At 40.6% G+C, this 23,346-nt stretch overlaps 1 protein-coding gene across 3 annotated transcripts in view; it reads right to left on the bottom strand.

The window, feature by feature from the left end:
* LOC122553951 (basal body-orientation factor 1-like) overlaps positions 1-23,346 on the bottom strand; it is a 28,964-nt gene that overhangs the window by 4,241 nt on the left and 1,377 nt on the right. Inside the window, exons 1-9 of one of the 3 annotated variants that reach the window (XM_043698457.1) lie at positions 22,549-22,810; positions 20,818-21,067; positions 18,722-18,787; positions 14,192-14,335; positions 11,340-11,420; positions 10,180-10,250; positions 3,045-3,189; positions 1,703-2,196; positions 525-626 (exon numbers count right to left, since the gene is read on the bottom strand). In XM_043698457.1, the coding sequence (XP_043554392.1) occupies positions 525-626; positions 1,703-2,196; positions 3,045-3,189; positions 10,180-10,250; positions 11,340-11,420; positions 14,192-14,335; positions 18,722-18,787; positions 20,818-21,006 (1,292 nt within the window). In that variant the 5' untranslated portion in view covers positions 21,007-21,067; positions 22,549-22,810. Of the gene's footprint in view, positions 1-524; positions 627-1,702; positions 2,197-3,044; positions 3,190-10,179; positions 10,251-11,339; positions 11,421-14,191; positions 14,336-18,721; positions 18,788-20,817; positions 21,068-22,214; positions 22,253-22,548; positions 22,811-23,346 lie in introns of those variants that run through there. The other 2 variants (XM_043698456.1, XM_043698455.1) reach the window with 2 other exon arrangements.

The following is a 23,346-nucleotide window of genomic DNA, read 5'->3' as shown; positions in this document are numbered from 1 at the left end:
ATGTTAGAGTCTATTATAAATAAGAGTATTTATAAATACATGATTTGATCAAGCTTCACAAGGGAAATCATACTTGACAAATTGGCCATGAGAAATGCAGGGTTACAGGGATAGGGTAGCATGGTGGTATGCTCTTTGAAGAGGCGGTGTGGGCTTGTTGGGCAAATGGACACACTGTAGAGATTCTATGATTTCTATGTTAACACATTTTCAGTGCTCATCCAGGTGAAGCAAACAGCATGAATAATAAAGTAAATTGGGAATTTAGTGCCAAAACATAGAATTATCAGATAATTTGAAGACACGGCTTTTAGGAGTGTGTTGTATCAGATATTTCATTAACAAATAAATTATCCAAGTGAAAACTGCAAAATAATAAAAGTAATAAATAGATGCAAAGTGAGGCCTGGCATCATTTGAATATTGTATGGCATTCACTATATCGGTCACCATTTCTGAGCATTGTAATTCAATCTGATGTTCTGAAATTCACAATTAAGGTATCACCTTTCAATGCAACATACCTATTTGTTTGGAATCCATTCATCTTTGCAAACAGTAGGCGCAGGACCTTTTCTTTCTGCTCCCAAGTTAAGTCAGAGATATTTACTTTTCCAACATGAGTGCTAGAAAACACCAATTGGATTTATTTAAGAATAAAATTAATGGAGAGATTGTGGGCAAGAGAAGCAAACAACAGTAACTTAAATACCATTCCAAAATAAATCGATTAGCAAGTTCTATAAATTTGTTGCATCTCAATTCCCTGAATTCCCCTAATCCTTAAAACACATTAAAGACCTACAATTATGCATTTGTTCCAAGTTTTACTTCTCTAAACATGGTGGCTCAGTTGCTCAGTGGTTAGCACTGCAGCCTCACAGTGCCAGGGACCTGGGTTCGATTCTAGCCTTGGGCGGCTGTCTGTGTGGAGTTTGCACACTCTCCCCGTGTCTGCGTGGGTTTCCTTTAGGTGCTCCGGTTTCCTCCCACAGTCCAAAGATGTGCAGGTCAGGTGGATTGGCATTAGTCAGAGGGAAATTTGGTGTGGATGGGTTACTCTTCGGAGGGTCGGTGTGGACTTGTTGGGCCGAAGGGCCTGTTTCCACACTGTGTCAGGTGGATTGGCCATGCTAAATTGCCCATTGTGTTAAGTGCATTAGTCAGAGGGAAATTTGGTGTGGATGGGTTACTCTTCGGAGGGTCGGTGTGGACTTGTTGGGCCGAAGGGCCTGTTTCCACACTGTAGGGAATCTAATCTAATCTTTATTCATATATGGGATACGGGTTTCATGGGCAAGACCAGCATTTGTAGCCCAACCTAACTGCCCATGAACAGAATGCCTTGGTAGGCTATTTCAGAGAGAATTTAAGCATCAGTCACATCACTTGCTTTCAGTTGGGAGACACATGTAGGGATGGTGGTATGTGAATGCATGTTCCCAGAGAATTAACTTGGATCTCTTGATTACTGATGCAGTGACATTATCATTATGTCACCATCTCCACCAAAAAGATTTTAACAACCTATATGGGTGGGTTGCGCTTCGGCGGGTTGGTGTGGATTGTTGGGCCGAAGGGCCTGTTTCCACACTCTAATCTAATCTAAGCTAATCATATGCATATGCATTTTCACAACAGCTTTACCAATGTATATAAAGGCATTATATAAAATTTTAAAAATCTAACAATATTGACATACCACTTATCAGCTTCTTCCATATCTTGGTACACACAGTTTGTGCTATGCTCACTTTTGTTAAAGGTCCTGATTTTGGGATATTCCTCCTTGCCAGTACTTGCCTTCAGCATTAATTTCTGGTATGCAACTTGGGCTGCCCGCTTGTAGTGAGCCCGACTGTGGAAGATCTGCAGCCTCACTTCATCCAAGGCTTGCAGGAAAAACAATTCCACTTCAGTGCGCTGATCCAGGATGTTTTTGGCAAGCTTCTTTACTCGATTCATCTCTTTATCTTTCAATTTAATCACTGCCTGCAGCCTGGCAATCTCTACCTTACCAGTTGCTAGTCTAAGTTCAGTTTCTCGTTTGATTGCTTGCTTTTCTGCCTCGAACTCAGATGCCATGAGTCCCAGTGCTTTTTCCAGGTTCTCCACTTTCCTTTGAAGCTCGCTGATCTTTTTTCTCTGCTGCCTCGACTGTGACACTTTTTCTTTCACTAATAGCTCATTAGTTTCCTGGAACAAGAATTGAATGGGACACTTATAATAAAAGATGTAAAAACATGTAAGCACGAGAGAAGATGCAAGAGTAAAGGAAATAGGTTGTCAGGCAAGATTAAAGAATTTTTAAGCTCTACAGTCTGGGAAAAACTCAGTTCAGGGTGACTTCATTGAGACACACCAAACATTTTTTTTCACAAATAAAAATTTTGTTCATTCAAAACAAATTCAGGGTACTTGAAATTCTTAAGCATACCCAGGTTATCATTTTAAGTGAATAAGAAATAGCTATTTTCATTCATAGTAATAAGTGAAATGAATAATTGTCCATTATGATTACCACAGTTTAAAAAAAATTGATGTTTTAAATGAGAAATTGTCAAATTAAATTCAGGGATCATATGAACATGAACAAGAGGGCAATTTTTTTTTATATATATTCGATCTACCGATTTCTGCCTTAAAAATACTCAAAGATTCTGCTTCTACCATTTTTTGAAGAACAGTTCCAAAGATTTGCAACCCTCTATGGGAATAAAATACTCATTCCTTTCTTAAATGGAAGACCCTTTGTTTTGAAAGGATATCTCCTTTTCTAGATTCTCTCACAAGGGGAAACAGACACACACACTGTCAAAACCACTGAGAATCTTGTATGTATCCTTTAAGTCCCCTCATACTCTTCTGAATTTCAAGAATATAACACAAAGGAACATTGCACAAAACTTTATCCCCTAAAATAAGTCTAGATCTCAAACCTTACAGCTATGACCCTTCTGAATTTGAGGTTTCCACAGTTCTGTTTACAGAATTGAGTTTTATAAAAAGCATACACTTTGCTCAGTCTTCAATGAATACAACACCTTTTCACTCTCCAGCTGTGTGCTTTTTTCTTCGAGAGTCTTGTGAGACTTCTTCATATATTCTTCATCTTTCTTATAGATCTTCACCATCTCATGTAGCCTTATGTTTTCTTTGAATACACAACGAGTTCTTTCATTAAGATTCCTGTGGGATGATAGGAACAGTATTTGAATAACTACAGAATTAGCACTGCTGGTCATATTCCTGACAAAGCTCAGATGCTGCCTGACCTGCTGTGCTTTTCCAGCACCATACTCTCCATTGTTGGTCATAGGCAATGGGGCCATCAAGTTTGTATTGATGACCTTCTACACAATTCATTTAATCATGCTCTGCTTGTTGCCCATACATTACATTTCTTTTTAACAAATGATCATTTAAAAACTACGGTCTCTGTTTCAAAAAGTTTTCAATACCTCATTGTTGTTTGTGGGGTTTTGTTGGGTGGATACTAGCTGCAATGGTGACTGTGATTCAAAAGTACCTGACTGTATGTAAAATGCCTTAGGATGCCCTCAAGTGGTGAAAGGATTATAAAACTGCATGTCTGTCTCTGTAACAGAAATAAGGATAAGTAAAGCACCTTCTGTGATGCCACTGTCCTCTTTATTATTTTCTTACTCAGTTCAGAGCTCTCCTGTTCTCCCATGCATATCACAAAATCACAGAATTATTACTGCACAGAGAGAGGCCATTTGGCTCACAGTGTAAAGACTATCTTTTTATTATCCGTATTTTTGACTGAAATGGAAAACAGGCTATTTAAAAATAAGGGCTATAGAAGGAACTTCTGCACTTTTTAAGGACACGTCAGCAAAACTCATTGTATTTGCTGTTGACACTACTGCTTTGTTTAAGCGGTGCAAATGTTTGAAGATGGGCTGTCATGAGATGAGGGGTAGGGCATAAAGTGAGATTCGGCTGGGCAACAAGTAGCAGGTTAGTTTGCGGCATTGTGAGCAATTATAGATGACAACCATCAGCCTGCCAAATGTGATTGACTCCTGGGTAGCTTATGGGTCTGAACAATACTAGCAGAAGCCTTCAGACTTCCAGAAGGGGACATATTGTATTTCCCTCCAGTAAGTTATTCAAACCCAGAATAAACTTTCTGTTAACCTGAGTCTAAACAGATAATAACAACAGGTAAACTGAAGAACATGAAGCTTTTATGACAATTCTGGGATCAGGGGGTTTGACTTCCAGCACACTACCCTAGTGTGGTGGAAGATTATGAATTTGTGCTATTTCCCTACCTTTGCCCCTAACCCTTGCATATTGTTTCTATTCAATGTTCATCCAGTGACTTATTGAATGCTTCTATTGCCTCTACTTCCACAACTTCCAGACAATGCATACCAGACTCAAAGCACATAGAGTCATGCAGTCATAGAGATGTACAGCACGGAAACAGACCCTTCCATCCAACTTGTCCATGCCGACCAGATATCTCAATCTAATCCAGTCCCACTTGCCAGCACCCAGCCCATATCCCTCCAAACCCTTCCCATTCATACACCCATATAGATGCCTTTTAAATGTTGCAATTGTACTAGCCTCCACCACTTTCTCTGGAAGCTCATTCCATACAAGTACCTACTGCGTGAAAAAGTTACCCCTAGGTCTCTTTTATATTTTTCCCCTCTCACCCTAGATCTATGCCCTCTAATTCTGGACTCCCCTACCCCAGGGAAAATACTTTGTCTATTTATCCTATCCATGCCCCTCATGATTTTATAAACCTCTTTAAGATCACACTTCAGCCTCTGACGCTACAGGGAAAATAGCCCCAGCCTATTCAACCTCTCCCTGTAGCTCAAATCCTCCAAACCTGGCGAAATCCTTGTAAATCTTTTCTGAACCCTTTCAAGTTTCACAACATCCTACGCAATATTCAAAAAGTGGCCTAACCAATTCCTGTACAGCCGCAACATGACCTCCCAACTCCTGTACTCAATAATCTGACCAATAAAGGAAAGCATACCAAATGCCTTCTTCACTATCCTATTTATCTGCGACTCGACTTTCAAGGAGATATGAACCTGCACTCCAAGTCTGTTTGTTCAGCAACACCCCCAAGGACCTTACCATTAAGTCTTGCTAAGATTTGCTTTCCCAAAATACAGCAACTCGCATTTATCTAACTTAAACTCCATCGGCCACTTCTCAAGCCATTGGCCCATCTGATCAAGATCCCTTAGTAATCTTAGTAACCATCTTCACTGTCCACTACACCTCCAATATTGGTGCCATCTGCAAACTTATTAACTCTACTTCTTGTGCTCACATCAAATCATTTATGTAAATGACAAAACGTAGTGGACCCAGCACCGATCCTTGTGGCACTCCGCTGGTCACAGGCCTCCAGTCTGCAAAACAACTCTCTACCACCACCCTCTGTCTTCTACCTTCAAGCCAGTTCTGTATCCAAATGGCTAGTTATCCCTGTATTCCATGTGATCTAACCTTGCTAACCAGTCTCCCATTGGGAACCTTGTTGAACACCTTATTGAAGTCCATATAGATCACATCTCCCGCTCTGCCCTCATCAATCCTCTTTGTTACTTCTTCAGAAAAATCAATCAAATTTGTGAGACATGATTTCCCATGCACAAAGCCATGTTAACTATCCCTAATCAGACCTTGGCTTTCCAAATACATTTATATCCTGTCCTTCAGGATTCCCTCCAACAACTTGCCCATTACTGACGCCAGGCTCACTGGTCTATAGTTCCCCGGCTTGTCCTTACCACTTTTCTTAAATAGTGGCACCACATTAGCCAACCTTCAGTCTTCCGGCACCTCACCTGTGACTATCGATGATATACATATCTCAGTAAGGGGCCCAGCAATCACTTCCCTAGCTTCCCAAGAGCTTCCCAATGGGCGGCATGATGGCTCAGTGGTTAGCACTTCTGCCTCACAGGGACCCAGGTTCAATTCTTGCCTGGGCAACTGTCTGTGTGGCATTTGTATATTCTCTGTGGGTTTCCTCTGGGTGCTCCAGTTTCCTCCCACAATCCAAAATGTGCAGGCCAGGTGAATTGGCCAAGCTAAATTGCCTATAGTGTTAGGTGCATTAATCAGGGGTAAATATAAGGTGGGGGAATGGGTCTGGGTGGGCTGCTCTTTGGACACTCGGTATGAACTTGTTGGGGCGAAGGGCCTATTTCCATACTGTAGGTTATCTAGTCTAATCTAATCTTCTAGGATACGCCTGATCAGGCCCTAGGGATTTATCCATTTTTATGCATTTAAAGCCATACATCACTTCCTCCTCTGTAATATGGACATTTTTCAAGATGTAGAGAAATAGATGGTGACATTCTATACCTTCCATGTCCTTCTACATTGTAAACACTGATGCAAAATACTCATTTAGTATCTCCTCTATCTCCTGCGGCTCCACACAAAGACCGCCTTGCTGATCTTTGAGGGCTTTATCCTCTCCCTAGATACCCTTTTGTCCTTAATGTATTTGTAAAAACCCTTTGAATTCTTTACCCGATTTACCAAAGCTATCTCATGTCCCCTTTTTGCCCTCCTGATTTCCCTCTTAAGTATACTGCTACTGCTTTTATACTCTACTAAGGATTCACTTGGTCTATCCTGTCTATACCTGACATGTGCTTCCTTCCTTTTCTTAACCAAACTCTCAATTTCTCTCGTCATCCAGCATTCCCTACACCTACCAGCCTTTCCTTTCACCCTAACAGGAATATACTGTCTCTAGACTCACGTTATCTCAGTTTTAAAGGCTTCCCATTTTTCAGCCATCCCTTTACCTGCAAACATCTTCTCCAATCAACTTTTGAAAGTTCTTGCTTAATACTGTCAAAATAAGCCTTCCTCCAATTTAGAATTTCAACTTTTAGATCTGGTCTACCTTTTCCATCACTATTTTAAAACTAATAGAATTATGGTCACTGGCCCCAAAGTCCTCCCTCACTGACACCTCAGTCACCTGCCTTACCTTATTTTCCAAAAGTACGTCAAGTTTTGCATCTGGTGTTGCTGGAAAAGCGCAGCAGGTCAGGCAGCATCCAGGGAACAGGAGAATCGACGTTTCGGGCATAAGCCCTTCTTCAGGAATGAGGAAAGTTTGTCCAGCAGGCTAAGATAAAAGGTAGGGAGGAGGGACTTGGGGGAGGGGTGTCGGAAAAGCGATAGGTGGAAAGAGGTCAAGGTGAGGGTGATAGGTCAGACTGGGGTGGGGGCGGAGAGGTCGCAGGGGAAGGTGGCGCAAGTCTTGCACCTCCTGCGGTTGCAGGGGAAGGTGGCGCAAGTCTTGCACCTCCTGCGGTTGCAGGGGAAGGTGGCGCAAGTCTTGCACCTCCTGCGGTTGCAGGGGAAGGTGGCGCAAGTCTTGCACCTCCTGCGGTTGCAGGGGAAGGTGGCGCAAGTCTTGCACCTCCTGCGGTTGCAGGGGAAGGTGGCGCAAGTCTTGCACCTCCTGCGGTTGCAGGGGAAGGTGCCGCGGGTGGAGGTTGGGTTGGTGGGGGGTGTGGATCTGACGAGGGAGTCACGGAGGGAGTGGTCTTTACGGAATGCTGATAGGGGAGGGGAGGGAAATATATCCTTGGTGGGGGGTCCGTTTGGAGGTGGCGGAAATGACGACGGATGATGCACTGTACACGGAGATTTCCAGCAACACATTTTCAGCTCTGATCTCCAGCATCTGCAGACCTCACTTTCTCCTCAAGTTTTGCATCTTCTCTAGTAAGTACATCCACATACCGAATCAGAAAATGTTCTTGTACACACTTAACAAATTCCTCTCCATCTAAACCTTTAACACTATGACCGTTCCAGTCTATGTTTGGAAAGTTAAATTCCCCTACCATAATCACCCTATTACTCTTACAGATAACTGAGATCTCCTTACAAATGTGTTTCTCAATTTCCCTCTGACTATTAGTGGGTTTATAATAAAATCCCAATAAGGTGATCATCCCTTTCTTACTTCTCAGTTCCATCCAACTAACTTCCCTGGATGTATTTCCTGGAATATTCTCCCTCAGTACAGCTGTAACGCCATCCCTTATCAAAAACACCACTTATCCTACTCTCTTGCCTCCCTTTCTGTCCTTCCTGTAGCATTTGTATCCTGAAACATTAAGCTGCCAGTCTTGTCCATTCATGAGGCACGTTTCTGTAATTGCTATGATATCTCAGTCCCATGTTCCTAACCATGCCCTGAGTCATCTGCCTTCCTTGTTAGGCCTATTGCATTGAAATAAATGCAGTCTGATTTATCTGTCCTACCTTGTCTCTGCTTTGTCCCTGTCTGCCCTGACTGTTTGACTCACTTCTTTTCTCAACTGTACCAGTCTCAAATTGATCTCTTTCCTTACTATCTCCCTGGGATCCCCATCCCCCTACCTTACTAGTTTAAATCCTCCTGAACAGTTCTAGCAAATCTCCCTGCCAATTCAGGTGCAATCCGCCCATCTTGTACAGGTCACTTCTACCTTAGAAGAGATTCCAATGATTCAAAAATGTGAATACTTCTCCCATACACCAGCTCCTCAGCCATGCATTCATCTGCTCTATCCTCCTTTCCTACTCTCACTAGCTCGTAGCACTGGGAGTAATCCAGATATGACTACTCTCAAGGGCCTCCTTTTTAAATTCCTGCCTAACTCTCTATATTCTCCCTTCACAATCTCATCCTTTTCCCTTCCTAGGTCATTGGTTCCAATGTTTATAATGACCTTCTGCTGGACCCTCTCTCTCTCTCGCGCGAGAACATTCTGTACCCTCTCTGAGACATCCTGGCACCAGGGAGGCAACACACCATTCTGATATTTTGCTACTGGCCACAGAAGTGTCCGTCTGTGCCTCGGACTAGAGAGCCCACAACACAATCAATCTCTTGGAACCTGACGTACCCCTCATTGCATTAGAGCCAATCTCAATACCAGAAACTTGGCTGTTTTGATGTGTGAAAAAGTTTCTTTCTTGAATTACATCTGCTAAATTTGCAAATAATTTTAAACCTGTGCCCTCTTGTTCATGAGCCATTTACAAGCAGGAACAGTTTCTCCCTATTTACTCTATCAGGATCTGTCATGATTTTGATAACTTCTATCAGATCTCCTTGCAGTCTTCTTCTTCCACGAACAACAGCTCAATTTCTCCAATCAATCATCAAAATTGAAGATTTTCATCACTGGTACCAATTTGTAAATTGCTCTGTTGTCTCTCAATGTGTTCACATCTTTCCAAAATTGTGTAGCATTCAAAATTGGACACAATACTCCTCAGTTGAGGGCTAAAAAGTGTCCTGTACAAGTTCAGAATAACCTCCTTGTCCTTATTAATAAAGACTAAGGATAGTGTATGCATTGTTAACTGCTCTCTTCACATATCCTGCCACCCTTAGTTATCTGTGCATATATGTGTCTCTGCTCCTGCTGGGTATCGTACAGTCTATTTTCTATCGTTTGTCCACATTCTTTCAACCAAAATGCATCACCTCACACTTCTCTGCACTGATCAACATCTGCCACCTATATGCTCATTGTACCAAATTGTCTTTTTTTTATAGTTATACATTGTCACAGAGTCATAGACAGACAGCATAAAAACAAGCCCTTCTCCAACTTGCCCATGCCGACCAGGTTTCCTAAACTAAACTCGTCCTATGTGCCTGCATTTGGCCCATGTCCCTCTAAATCTTTCTTATCCACATATCTGTCCAAATCTCTTTGAAATATTGTAATTGTACCTGTCTCTACCACTTCCTCTGGCACCTATTTCATATACAGTCCTCTTCACAGTTTACACTGCTTCTGAGTTCCCTATCATCCACTAACTTTCAAGTTGTCCAATGCACACCAAGATCCAGATTATTAAAATAGGTCAAGAAATTCAAAGATCTCAATACCAACTCCTGATAAACTCCACTAAAAACTTTTCTCCAGCCCAAAATACATCAATTGAACACAATTGTTTCCTGATACTCTGCCAATTTTGTATGCTACTCAAATGATATCATGGGCTAATTAAGCTATTTAGTCACTTCTACAGATTGCTTAGAAAAATTCCATGATAACTATTTATTGCTTGTTAAATGACATTTTATTCATGCAGAAAATATATCAAGATCTGGGAGTATAATCAGAAACTTACATAATAGCTTCAGTGTGAGCCTGTTCAGTCAGCTGAATTAGTCTCTGTTCTGCCTCCCTTTCCAAACGCATCTGAAAGTACATAATAGTGACATAAACACAGAACACTTCACTTCACCTTAATAATTATCATTGGTTGCTTTATAACAATAATAAAGTAATAACTCTCATTTCCGTTTCTGTTGATTTTCTTAAAAGGGAGAATTCTGTGTCATTTTGCGACAGCGTGCATTACTTCTTTACAAAAGGTAATTAGAAAGTAGCATCAAAAGAGGACAATTGTGAAGAACGTAGAATTAGACTATGTAGCTCAATTGAAGAAAATTGAATGGATCTACTTTTGTGCTGTAACAGTATGATCATTTCAGTATATGACCAATTCCATAGCTATATGATACTTTTTCTTTAAGGTCAGTTTTGGATGAGTCAGTTGAGCTACAGCCAGTATCCTAGGTATCAAAACCAGTCATGCAAGAAAAACACAATTAGTTGTCAGCATTTCAAAAGAGAAAAGATATCACATTTCAGGTCAAAAGCCTTTGTTTGAGTGTTCAGTTACAAGGACCTCAGGATCTCAGCTCCTTCAGGTGCCAACAGATTTGCTGGCAGGCCTACATTTTGTGATTTTTTTTCTCCATTATCCAGCATTTGTTGTAAATCTTCAGTGATGAAACAATTTCAGTAGTACATGGGTTATTTCAGTTCTCTAATACTACAAGGTCCCACCAAATCGTAGTCTTTGCTTAAAACTCAAAGGAATTGATAAGTTGCTGAAGTATTATCTTTCTATTTAATATTGAAACATTTTATTTACTTCTTTTCATGTTCTTCTTGCAGTATCCACTGTTAGCTTTTACACCCAAGACTTCTACAAATGTTATTTCTGAGTTATTCATTAAAAGATTCCAGGTGACCAACTCACTGTAATCTGCCCCTGCCCTCAAACAACCCATCCCTCCTAGCCTTCCATCCTACCTGGAAGGCTCTGGTCTTCCTTTTAGGCCCAGAAGTCACCATGCTAGCACACAGTAGAAGAAAAGGAAGGAAAATCATCTTCATGATCAACCACGGACTTACTGTAAAACACTTAATTAAATCCCATTAAAGTATATGTGAGACTGAATTGGTTTCAGGGTGGGCTCCTGTTTCCAGTTTACATACCTTTTCTTCAAAAAACTTGTTTTCCAGTTGTCTTAGTGTTTCTTTGTGTTGTTTGTTTGTTGCGTTCATTGTGTCCTTTATCTGAGAGAAGAAAAGAAAAAAATGGAGGAAACTTTTATTTGTTCTGCATTTCCCCTTTAACTCCTAAAATTTGCAGTGGTACCCAGCATCTTTTCCAAGTGATAGCACATTTAGGATGTGATGTTAAATTGAAGTTCCATCTGCCCACTCAGGTACATGTAAATGATTCGATGACACATCTTGAAGAAAAGCAGGGAGGTTCTACTTAGTGTTCTTAATCAATACCACTAATGTTGATCACCATAGAGTCATAGAGATGTACAGAATGGAAACAGACCCTTCGGTCCAACCCGTCCATGCCGACCAGATATCCCAACCCAATCTATTCCCACCTGCCAGCACCCGGCCCATATCCCTCCAAACCCTTCCTATTCATATACCCATCCAAATGCTTCTTAAATGTTGCAATTGTACCAGCCTCCACCACATCCTCTGGCAGCTCATTCCATACACATACCACCCTCTGCATGAAAAGTTGCCCCTTAGGTCTCTTTTATATCTTTCCCCTCTCACCTTAAACCTATGCCCTCTAGTTCTGGACTCCCCCACCCCAGGGAAAAGACTTTGTCTATTTATCCTATCCATGCCCCTCATAATTTTGTAAACCTCTATAAGGTCACCCCTCCGCCTCCGAAGCTCAAGGGAAAACAGCCGCAGCCTGTTCAGCCTCTCCCTGTAGATCATATCCTCCAACCCTGGCAACATCCTTGTAAATCTTTTATGAACCCTTTCAAGTTTCACAACATCTTTCCGATGGGAAGGGACCAGAATTGCACGCAATATTCCAACAGTGGCCTAACCAATGTCCTGTATAGCCGCAGCATGACCTCCCAACTCCTGTAATCAATATTTTGACCAATAAAGGAAAGCATACCAAACGCCTTCTTCACTATCCTATCTACCTGCGACTCCACTTTCAAGGAGCTGTGAACCTGCACTCCAAGGTCTCTTTGTTCAGCAACACTCCCTAGGACCTTACCATTAAATTTATAAGTCCTGCTAAGATTTGCTTTCCTAAAATGCAGCACCTCGCATTTATCTGAATTAAACTCCATCTGCCACTTTTCACAGTTGTGTCAACTTACATTCCAAAAGTGGCCTTTCCTCAAAGTCATTGCATTAGCTTTAAAGCTCTTTCGACCCAAGATTGTGAAAAATGCAAAGAAAGTCTTACGGGGAAACAACAATCTACCATCTTACAGTTATGTACTAGACAACAGGAGAAAACCCTTTTGGATATGCATACATGTATATTTTGATGTCTTCACTTGAAAACGATCAACTTTTGTGCAAACACACCAGCATAGGGTTCAACATGAATGGAATATTGTAAATGGTACGTGCAATTACTTAGAAACAATTTTAATTTTCTAAATAAACTTTAGATTTAGCAAAAGCTACAAATTATTAACTATTTAACCACAACAAATAAACTTTTCCACCTCATTCAATTTCCTCATCTTACCTGCTCTTGTCTGCAGTTGGCAATTTATGCTTCTCAAAGGACACAAATACTGGCGCTGCCATAAATGCTCATGCCCCAGGAATGAATAACAAAATGCTCTGCTGCATACGTAGTGCTGCAATTCCTGTGTTATGCCATTGTGCATTGTCAAAAAAAAACTGAATCAATGTTTCAGTCTAAGGCTCTCTACCAAAGGACAGTCTTTGGACTTGAAATGCAAATTCTGATTTTCTCCCCGCAAATGCTGGCAGAACTACTGGGTTTCTCCTGCATTCTCTGCTTTTATTTCAGATTTCCAGCATCTGCAATATTCTGCTTTTATTGCAGTGCTCAATCGGCTCGAATGCCTAAAACAAATGAAGGACAATGAGGTGGAAAAGCATACAGTCTCAGTGAAGAAGGATGCCTTTGGTGACAGTAACCAGAGAAATCTTGGTTCTGCACTGGAACAGGATCTGAATTGAAAAGAGCAGTGAGAGCAACGGGCAATGAAGTTGGGTGACATGACACATCTAAGCACCTTATAAGAAAAGGAAGTTGTGAAAACAACCTCTGAATGAGCTGCCAGAGGAACTGGTGGAGGCTGGTACAATTGCAACATTCAAGAGGCATTTGGATGGGTATATGAATAGGAAGGGTTTGGAGGGATTTGGGCAGGGTGTTGGCAGGTGGGACTAGATTGGGTTGGAATATCTGGTCGGCATGGACGGGTTAGACCGAAGTACATCTCTATGACTCTATATAAGAGGGCCTATCACTACAATAACTGTCTTTGAGGGTGGATGGATGGAATTTGGAGGAAGGGGAGTTACCGACAATATTTGTTAGCTTTGGCAAGAGAGTAGTAGTTGTGCAATGAGTAAATCCCTTGCTTATCATTTTAGCCACAAATATAGTGAATGGGAAGACAGAATAGAACAATTATCAGTAAATGGGATATTAATATTGAACAAAAAGAAAAAATAAATACTTGGATTCATATAATTATTTTCAAACTGAAACTCCTCACTTCACATAAATGAAATACTTTTTACATTCCAATGACAACTGTTAATGATAAGTAACCTGTTCATATAGGCATTATTTGCAGAAGAGTGGCACAGTGGAAGGCAAATATGAAACTGGCGCTGATACAAAGATGACATAAATGAGCAAGTTGTCTGGAATATTGTGTTTTCAGCGTATTTATTTTAAGACTGATTATAAATTTAAATTATATCCACACAGAGGTGGTAACAGTTTTGTATATAACTATATATTTGCTTAAAGATGTACATAAAGAAACAGGAAATCTGAATAGACTCACATCATCCAATTCATTTTCCAAAAGAATTTGTTTCTTCCTAAACTCCTTTACCCTGTTCAGTTCCTCTTGGATCAGCTGTATTTCTTTTGTTTTTTGTAACATTTTGCCTTGCATTTGTTCCAACTGTTGAGTGTAGCTTTCAACCTATAGGAAGATGAAGGTGTGAGAGCAAGTTCAGCTAACAGTGACTACTTGGATAGAGCATTGCACTCCTTATAAATGTAGGTTATTTGCTAATAATTATGGATCCAATTGTATTTCCCTGAAACATTTGGATACCACATGAAGTACTGAAGAAATTACAGCACAAAGAAGGTAATTTGGCCCATCAAATCTATGTCAACATTGCTAATGAAAGGCCTATGCCCAAAATGTTGACTCTCCTGCTCCTTGGATGTTGCCCGACCTGCTGTGCTTTTCCAGCACCACACGTTTTGATCCTGTCACCCTTTGTTAGTCCGTTACCTATGATCCAGCCTCACTTATTTTTAAAATTAATTCACTCAAGTGCCCAACTAATTTCTTTCTGAAATCACTGGATTATCTCTGTTTTCACTGTGCTCAGAGAAAAATTTCCAGGTCATTACAATTAACTGTCTACGAGGTAAGAACCATTCTTCCCTGGAGTGCCTCTCTACACACCTTGCCCAAAACCTTGAATCTATTTTTGATTTGATCAGGTGATAAGAGCATAAGACGCAAGAGCATAAATTTGCTATTCAGACCATCGAGCTATTCAATGAGATCATGCATCTGATAATCTCAACTTCACTTTCTTGCCTTTTCCGCATAACCCTCAATTCCCTTACTGATTAAAAATCTAGCTATGTCACCCTTAATGGCCCTCTACAATAAAAAGTTGCAAAGATTCACTACTCTCTGAGAGAAGAAATTCCTTATTTCTCTCTCTCTCTCTCCCCTAACTGGGCAGCCCCTTATTCTGAGATAATGTCCTCTGAAACAACCTCTCGATACCTACTGTAAGTCCCTCAAGAATCTTGAAATTGAAATATTGAAATTTTACTCTATTCCAAATCATCGATATATATTTAAAAAGCAGTGGTTCTTGTATTGACCCTTGGGTGAACTCTCTACCATCCTCTAGATTGAGGAGCAACCATTTTGCACTGCTTCCTGTCCTTTCTTTTATATCCAACATGTCATGGGCAAAGAGAGAATGGGGTGAATTTAAATTAGGATTGCTTTTCTCCTCAAACCCTTTTCTCCTTTCCCTCTTTAAGCCTAACTCTTACTGAGGCTAAAAGTATTTCCCAAACCCTGTCTTTTTATTAAACCTATAGAAATATCTTTTAAAATTAAATAAAAGGTAGGGTTTATTAATAAGCTTTCAAAATGTAGGGCTGATTCTTTGCTACTTCATTCTCACTCTTTCGCTCTCTCTCACACATAGACACACATGTATACATGCACACATGCGCAGACCTATAAGGCAAGTTACAACTTATGATTTTTTTTCCCCAATAGTCAAGAATGCTGGTATTAATGTATGTGACTTAGAGTTCAGTGAGTCAATGTCCAATTGAGAATCTATGAATTGGTTAATCCTATACCAATTATTTTCCTGGAAGTTGGGATGCAGTCAAAAGGCACAGCAATATTTCTTATACTCAGATAATTAGTCCAGATTGGAAGACAAAGTCCAAGATTTTTTCTGGAGATGTACTTTTGAGAGAGAAAAGAGATGGACAGCATGCCTCTTAACTGGTAAGATCTAGAGCTGGTGCTCCTGTAATGTTAAGATAGCAACTGGTTTAGATTCCCAGATTTGCATACTTAAGCAATTTCCTTCATGTGACAAGGACAGACATTTCAGATGGTGAAAGTCCATCTTAATGGGCTATTTGGAAGATTGTTGTGCTAACACTATAGCATTACTTTCCCCCATGTGAGTATCCATTGTGAGGTGACAAGATAAGTGTAAGAGCAATAGTGCCTATTTTAATATAAAGCATTGAGGTTTTCTTTTGCCCAGAGCTGGATGGAAGCAAGTTTTCAAGTACTTTGTGTCAGCTTTAGCTGAAATGTTTACACAATGCAAAGAGTGCAAAAGCTCCTGGAAATGCAAGTATATGATCAGGTATGGCCATTTTATAAATTCAGCAAGCTTGTTTGTATTTTTAACACAAACAGAATTTAAAGAAGAAAATATAGTTTTCTTTCAGATTTCTCTTCATGCCTTCTGGTCATGACATACATTTCAACAATGAAAACAATTTCCACCGCCACCACGTAGAACTGATTATTGCTAAATCTTTTTTTGTTTATTCATTCATAGCTGTGGGTGTCACTAGCTCGGCTGGCACTTATTGCCAATCCTTAGTTTCCTTTGTGCAGGTGGTGATGAGCTGCCTTCTTGTTGCAGTCCACTTGCTTAGGTGGATCCACAATGCTATTAGGAAGAGAGTTCCAGGGTTTTGACCAGCGACAGTGAATGAATAGTGATATATTTCCAAGTCAGGATGGAGTGTGGCTTGGAGGGAGACTTGCAGGTGGTGGTGTTTTCATGCATTTGCTGCCCTTGTCATTCTAGATGCTAGCGGTAGAGAGTTTGGAAATGGTTGTTGAAGGAGCTTTGTTGAATTTCTACAATGGACTTTCTTGATTATACACACTGTTGATGGGTGTTGTTGGTGGAGGGAGTGAATATTTGTGGATGCGATGCCAGTCAAGCAGGCTGATTTTTCCTGATGGTGTCAAACTTCAGTGTTGATAGAGCACTCATCCATTTCACTCCTCACTTGTGCCTTGTGGATTGTGGACAGCCTAACAGAAGTCATGAAGATGGTTACTCACTGCATGATTCCTAGCCTTTGTCCTGTTCTTGTTGCCACAGTATTTATATGGCTGGTTCAGTTCAATTTCTGGTCCAGAATGTTGATAATGAGGCTTCATTAATTCCATTGAATGTTAAATGTTAAATTCTCTCTTATTGGAGATGGTCATTGTCTGATACTTATGTGGAGCAAATGTTTTTTTGCCACTTTTCAGCTCAAATTGACCTCCAGATCTTGCTGCACTTTGACTGCTGCGGTATTGGAGGAATCATGAATGGTGCTTAATATTGTGCAGTCATGAGCAGACATTCCTAGTTATGACCTTAGGATGGAGGGAATTACAGTATTGAAGCAGCTGAAGATGGTTTAGCCTACCCTGACGAACTCCAGCAAAGATGTCCTGGAGCTGAGATGACTGACCTCTGATAATCACAACCATCTTCTTTGTACCAGGTATTACTCCAATCAGTGGAAAGTTTTCCCTGTGATTGCTATTGACTCCAGCTTTATGAGAGCCACACTCTGAAAATGCAGACTTGATGTCAATAGCAGTTACTCTCACTTTACCTTTGGAATCCAGTTCCTTTATCCATGTTAGAACCAAGGCTGTAATGAGATCAGGAGCTAAGTAACCCTGATGAAACCCAAACTAAGCATCAGTGATGAAGGGCTTTTGCCCGAAACGTCGATTTCGAAGCTCCTTGGATGCTGCCTGAACTGCTGTACTCTTCCAGCACCACTAATCCAGAATCTGGTTTCCAGCATCTGCAGTCATTGTTTTTACCTCATTGATTTTAAGCATCAGTGAGCAGATTATTGCTTAGCAAGTGCTGCTTGATCAATCTGTTGATGACACCTTCCATTACAGATGGTCGAGAGTAGATTGACGGGGTGATAATTGCTGGGTCCTGCTTTTGTGTACAAAGACATAACTGGGCAATTTTCCACAATATCAAGCAGATGCCAGTGTAGTAACTGCACTGGAACAGCTTGGCTTGGGGAGTGGCAAGTTCTGGTGCACGTCTTCAATACTATTGCCATAATGTTGTCAGGGCCTACAGCCTACACAGTGGCTTCAACCATTACCTAATATCGAGAAGTAAATCACATTGGCTGAAGATGGTGATGCTGGGAACCTCTGGAGGCTGAAGAATGCTACTGCCTTACCTTTTGCACTGATGAGCTGGGCTCCCCATCATTGCAGCTGGGAATGTTTGTGTAGCCTCCTCCTTCAGTGAGTTGCTTAATTATCCACTACCATTCACAACAAAATGTTGCAGGATTGCAGAGCTTAGTTCTGACCTGTTGGTTGTGGAATTGCTTAGCTCTGTCTATCACTTGCTGCTTATGATGTATGGCACACATTTCAGTCCAGTGTCTCCTTATTTACCCCATCAAAACCATTCTCATAATTTTGAATACCTTTATCAAATTTGTCATGATTCGGAGATGCCGGTGTTGGACTGGGGTGTACAAAGTTAAAAATCACACTGTGTGATTTTTAACTTATCAAATTTGTTCTCGACCTTCTTTTAGCAAAACACCACTTACACTAGTTTCTCTATGTTATTCAAATTTCTTATCCAAGTAAATTGTCAAGACCCTCTCCCAGGTCTTGACATACTTCCTAAAATGCTTTACTAGTCAACATACTTTAATCCAGTGCTTCCCTTGAACCTTCAAAGATGACAAGTGCCATAAATACTACTGTAACTGGAAAACTTCAGTCACTTACAATTGTTTTGTTTTCCTCAGCTGCTTGTTGCTTTTGATCCACTAATTGCTGTTGCAGTTTGGTGATCTGAAAAATACAAAATCTGCAATTACATTGACAAAATTCAACTCTTTGAGAGTGGAAAATTTCAGTGACACATTTTAATCCCCTTCATGCAGGCAAGCACTTTCAAATAGTGTGGTAATGGAAAAGGCTGACCGGCTGTGCTTTTCCAGCACCACACTTTTTGACTCTGATCTCCAGCATCTGCAGTCCTCACTTTTTCCACGTCCTTTCAAATGCCAAGACTCAGAATATGCCATGTAAATTCATGAACACTTAAGCCATTCTGTACCAAAAGCACTTGACTTAATCAAAGTAAAAACTAATACTGAGAATACAGGAATAGGTTTAGCCCAGTCAGTCCTTGGACTCTACTCTGCAATTCAATTTGATCATGACCGACCTACATCTCAACCTCTTTTACCCATCTTTTCCCATATCCCTTGATACCCTTACCTTGCAATAATCTATCATTCTTAGTTTTCAAAACTCCATGTGCAAATTGAAGGAGATAGACTGTCAGGATGCTCCTGGCCTTTTTGTGAAAAGATGTATCCTGATTTGTTCCTGAATTTCTTTCCCCCTAATTTTAGGATTATGTCTCATGGTTTTTGATTTGTCAGCCACAAAAGAAAGTTTTTTGTTTTGATTACATTAAATCCTTTTAACATTGTAAACAGCAGTAATCCTAGCCATCAAGGAAATACAAGCCACAGTTATGTAATATGTCCCCAAAATTTAATCCTCTAAACCCCGGTCGGATGAAACTATAGACTCCCCTCTTCAAGGTCAATCTGTTCACACAGAACGCAGTTCTCCACATGTGAAGAAGGTGTTTGATATGCTTTCCTTTATTGGTCAGAGTATTGAGTACAGGACATTGGTTAGACCATTGTTGGAATATTGTGTGCAATTCTGGTCTCCTTCCTATCGGAAAGATGTTGTGAAACTTGAAAGGATTCATAAAAGATTTACAAGGATGTTGCCAGGGTTGGAAGATCTGAGCTACAGGGACCAGAGGATGTCGTGGAGGCTGGTATAATTACAACATTTAAGAGGCATTCGGATGGGTATATGAATAGAAAGGGTTTGGAGGGATATGGGCCGGGTGCTGGCAGGTGGGAATAGATTGGGTTGGGATATCTGGTTGGCATGGACGGGTTGGACCAAAGGGTCTGTTTCCATGCTGTACATCTCTATGACGCTATGTGACCAAGACTCTCTACAAAGCAAGCATAACTTCTGGTTCCCTTGAGAAAGGCCAATGGTCCATTATCCTTTCTCATAACTGATATATATAAAAAACAATCTCTCTTTCTTTTCTATCTCCCTCGTGCCTTCTCTACACTTCACCTAGTCCATGAGATCTCCCACTACCCATGTTCCCACTCCCCTCCTGACCACCTTATTTCCTATGTTATTTGATATTGTTAATGGTTCTTGCTCTTCAGGGTTTGTTCCCCTCTCCATTAAATTTATTGTCATCAGGCAGAATGCTTGCAGCATTTTTGGAGAAAAAAACAGAGTTAAAGATTTGAGTCCAGTGAAGGAGGTTGTAGCATTCACAATTCTTTTCTTTTATTGTCCTATTCTTGTGTTCTGTTCCTTAGCATAAAATCACCATTCCCACATTAGAAGGTAAGTAATGTATGTTCAATTTGCTTGAAAATCTCAATAAATTTACTTAACAGACAGCTGCTAATTTTCATTAACGGAACAACTTCGGTACATATTTTTAATCTAGCATGTTGCTGCTTGCACTCTGTGGGTGCTGATCATTTGGCGTCATCCTGGTTGTGGGTTCATTAACATACCTATTAGTCGATATCAATGGGGACACTTCTCAAAGAACCAACATATAACTCCCATATCGCTGAAAATGATACCCCCTCTTCAAAATCCCTTTCTGCCCAAAGTCATTGAACATGTTGTCGCCTTCGAAACACATGTATATCTTTCTCAGTCCTCCACGTTTAAATCTTTCCAATGGGGAGAAGATTAAATACATGTTAAACAACAACATTTTAAAATACATAATTAAACAAGATTATTACCATTGTCTCTTTCTCCAAGTCCTGTTTCTTTAAGTATGTGATCACTTCCATGGCATCTCTCTCTACCTGAAACCGATCGTTCATTAAGGTTTCATTGGTCCTGGCAAGTGTCCGTGCTGTGTCACGGTACTCCACTCGCGACTTCTCAACCGTGTTCAGTCTCGATTCCCACAAAGCTGCATTAGCCATCGCCTTCTCTGTATCTGATTCCACGGGTTTTGGTTCAGCCTTTTCATCCTTATTTCCTTTCCTTAATAAAAAAATGTATTCTTTATTTGGTGATGCAGTCTTCCAGCTGCGCTAGCTCCCACCTTCAGCATAAACATTTGGGCCACAGCTGTGCTTACTGACTGTCCTTCCACAACCACGCCAGTCTGTAGCTATGGCCTTCTGTGAAAACAAATGCTATCATCTTGAGGCTCCCACGCTCTTTTCCAGTCTACAATGGCAGTGCTAACCTCTGTAGATAGGACCACTGATATGTCAGTGTTGGAGATGGTTCTTCAAGGACAAGTGTAAGTTGTCAGTATTTTAAGGCTTGATTTATTTTTGTATGGGTGGTGGATAATTAAATAAATAAAATCGAAGGTCACCCGAAGTCGGGGTCCTCAACCCAGAACAAAAATTCAGCTTATTCACCTGGTTTGCTGTACATTTCAAGCATTTAATCTAGATTGGTATATGTTTGTTTATATATTAAGATATAAAGTTACCCCCATTTGAAATCATCGAGCTTTATATAATTTAACAAGTAACTGAGTTCTCTTTCTATCAAGGTTTCGCCTTGCAGTATTCATACAAGGCTGCAATTCTGTAAATGTCCAGTCACTGGTACCCCATTCAAGTTTACATTTTTCAGAGTTTGGCAGGTTAGTAAATCATAAACCCATGACAAGTATCGATATGCTTAAATATTTTACCACGGAGGAAAAGATTGATGGTAAATTCTACAGACTATCTTTGGACATCAATCTAAATTAACCATTTCTAAATTAAGCCTGAAGAAGGGCTTATGCCCGAAACGTCGATTCTCCTGTTCCCTGGATGCTGCCTGACCTGCTGCGCTTTTCCAGCAACACATTTTCAGCTCTGATCTCCAGCATCTGCAGACCTCACTTTCTCCTCATTTCTAAATTAACCCCATCCACAATTATTATCTCATTTCTCCCCTACTTCCTTAAGGAAACAACTCATTATGGAGGGTTAAGTACCCTACATAAAGCTTGACATAGTGTCACGAGCGGTGGACTAATCAGTTCTCGAGCCTTTCATCCGGCGAACATAAATGGCATAGGGAGACATGCCTAGAGGAGAGCATTAAATACGTTCCCAGAAAGAAAGGAATTAAATGTCACTTCATTACACACAAATTATATAAATATAATCAATTAGGTTACCGAAATGTAGCCAACTGCGCCATCGCAATTTGAATTATGCCCTATGCATATGTTCCTACGATGGTATTTATGACTATGATGTAGTGAACCAATAGAGGATGTTTGTTGATTGACATATGATCAGCGTAATAATAATAATGTGGCCGTACAGGTAAAGCAAACGACAGTTGTTGATTTTCTAACAAACTATCTTGACCTTCCTTAAATTATATGCTAGTTGCCAGTATACGGTCCTACTTAAGAATAACAATACAAAATCAAGCTCAATATTTCATATATACAAATAATATTACAACGTTAACATAACTCTGATGATGATATTCCAAATGCCAACCTGTTTTCTTTTATAGATGTTGACCAATATCCTCCTTACTTCACAGATGTCCATTTCAGTATTTTCCAAGGTAAGGGGGTGGTGAGTAATCATATTTTACAACACTGAAACACGCCCACATCGTGTACGCCGCGCAGTTAATCGAACATCTTCTAATCCCCCCTTTCCCCAGCACTTAGCCTGAACCCTTGTATGCTATGGCGTTTCAAGAGTTCATCTAAAAAATTCTTATGTCTTGAGGGTTCCCGCCTCTACGATCCTTTTTGATTGCGAGTTCGAGATATCACAACCCTCTTTTTCCCTCAAATCCGGTCAAAAGACTTTGCTCCCCACTTAAAAAAATAACTGTGGCCCCGTTTAGCCATTGCCCCCCCTCCCCCCCATGGAAGGGAAATGTTTTTCCCTAAAAAACTACGCCTCCTGTTTAACCATTGACCCCTCTATGGAAGGGAAATATTTCTCCCTAAAGAATTATGCCCCCGTTTAGCCATTGACCCCTCTACATTGGGAAATGTTCCTCCCTAAAAAACTGTGCCCCCTGTTTAGCCATTGACCCCTCTACAGTGGGTAAAAACAAGGGCTGCAGATGCTGGAAACCAGATTCTAGATTAGAGTGGTGCTGGAAAAGCACAGCAGGTCAGGCAGCATCAGAGGAGCAGGAGAATCGACGTTTTGGGCAAAAGCCCTTCATCAGGAATAGAGGCAGAGTGCCTGCCGGGTGGAGAGATAAATGAGAGGAGCGTGGGGGTGGGGAGAAAGTAGCATTGAGTACAATAGGTGAATGGGGGTGGGGATGAA

Source organism: Chiloscyllium plagiosum, chromosome 10 (assembly GCF_004010195.1).
Source record: "Chiloscyllium plagiosum isolate BGI_BamShark_2017 chromosome 10, ASM401019v2, whole genome shotgun sequence".
In the NCBI taxonomy this organism is placed as follows: Eukaryota; Metazoa; Chordata; class Chondrichthyes; order Orectolobiformes; family Hemiscylliidae; genus Chiloscyllium; species Chiloscyllium plagiosum.
Note: the sequence above shows the minus strand (reverse complement) of the source record. Positions and strands in the feature narration are given on the sequence as shown.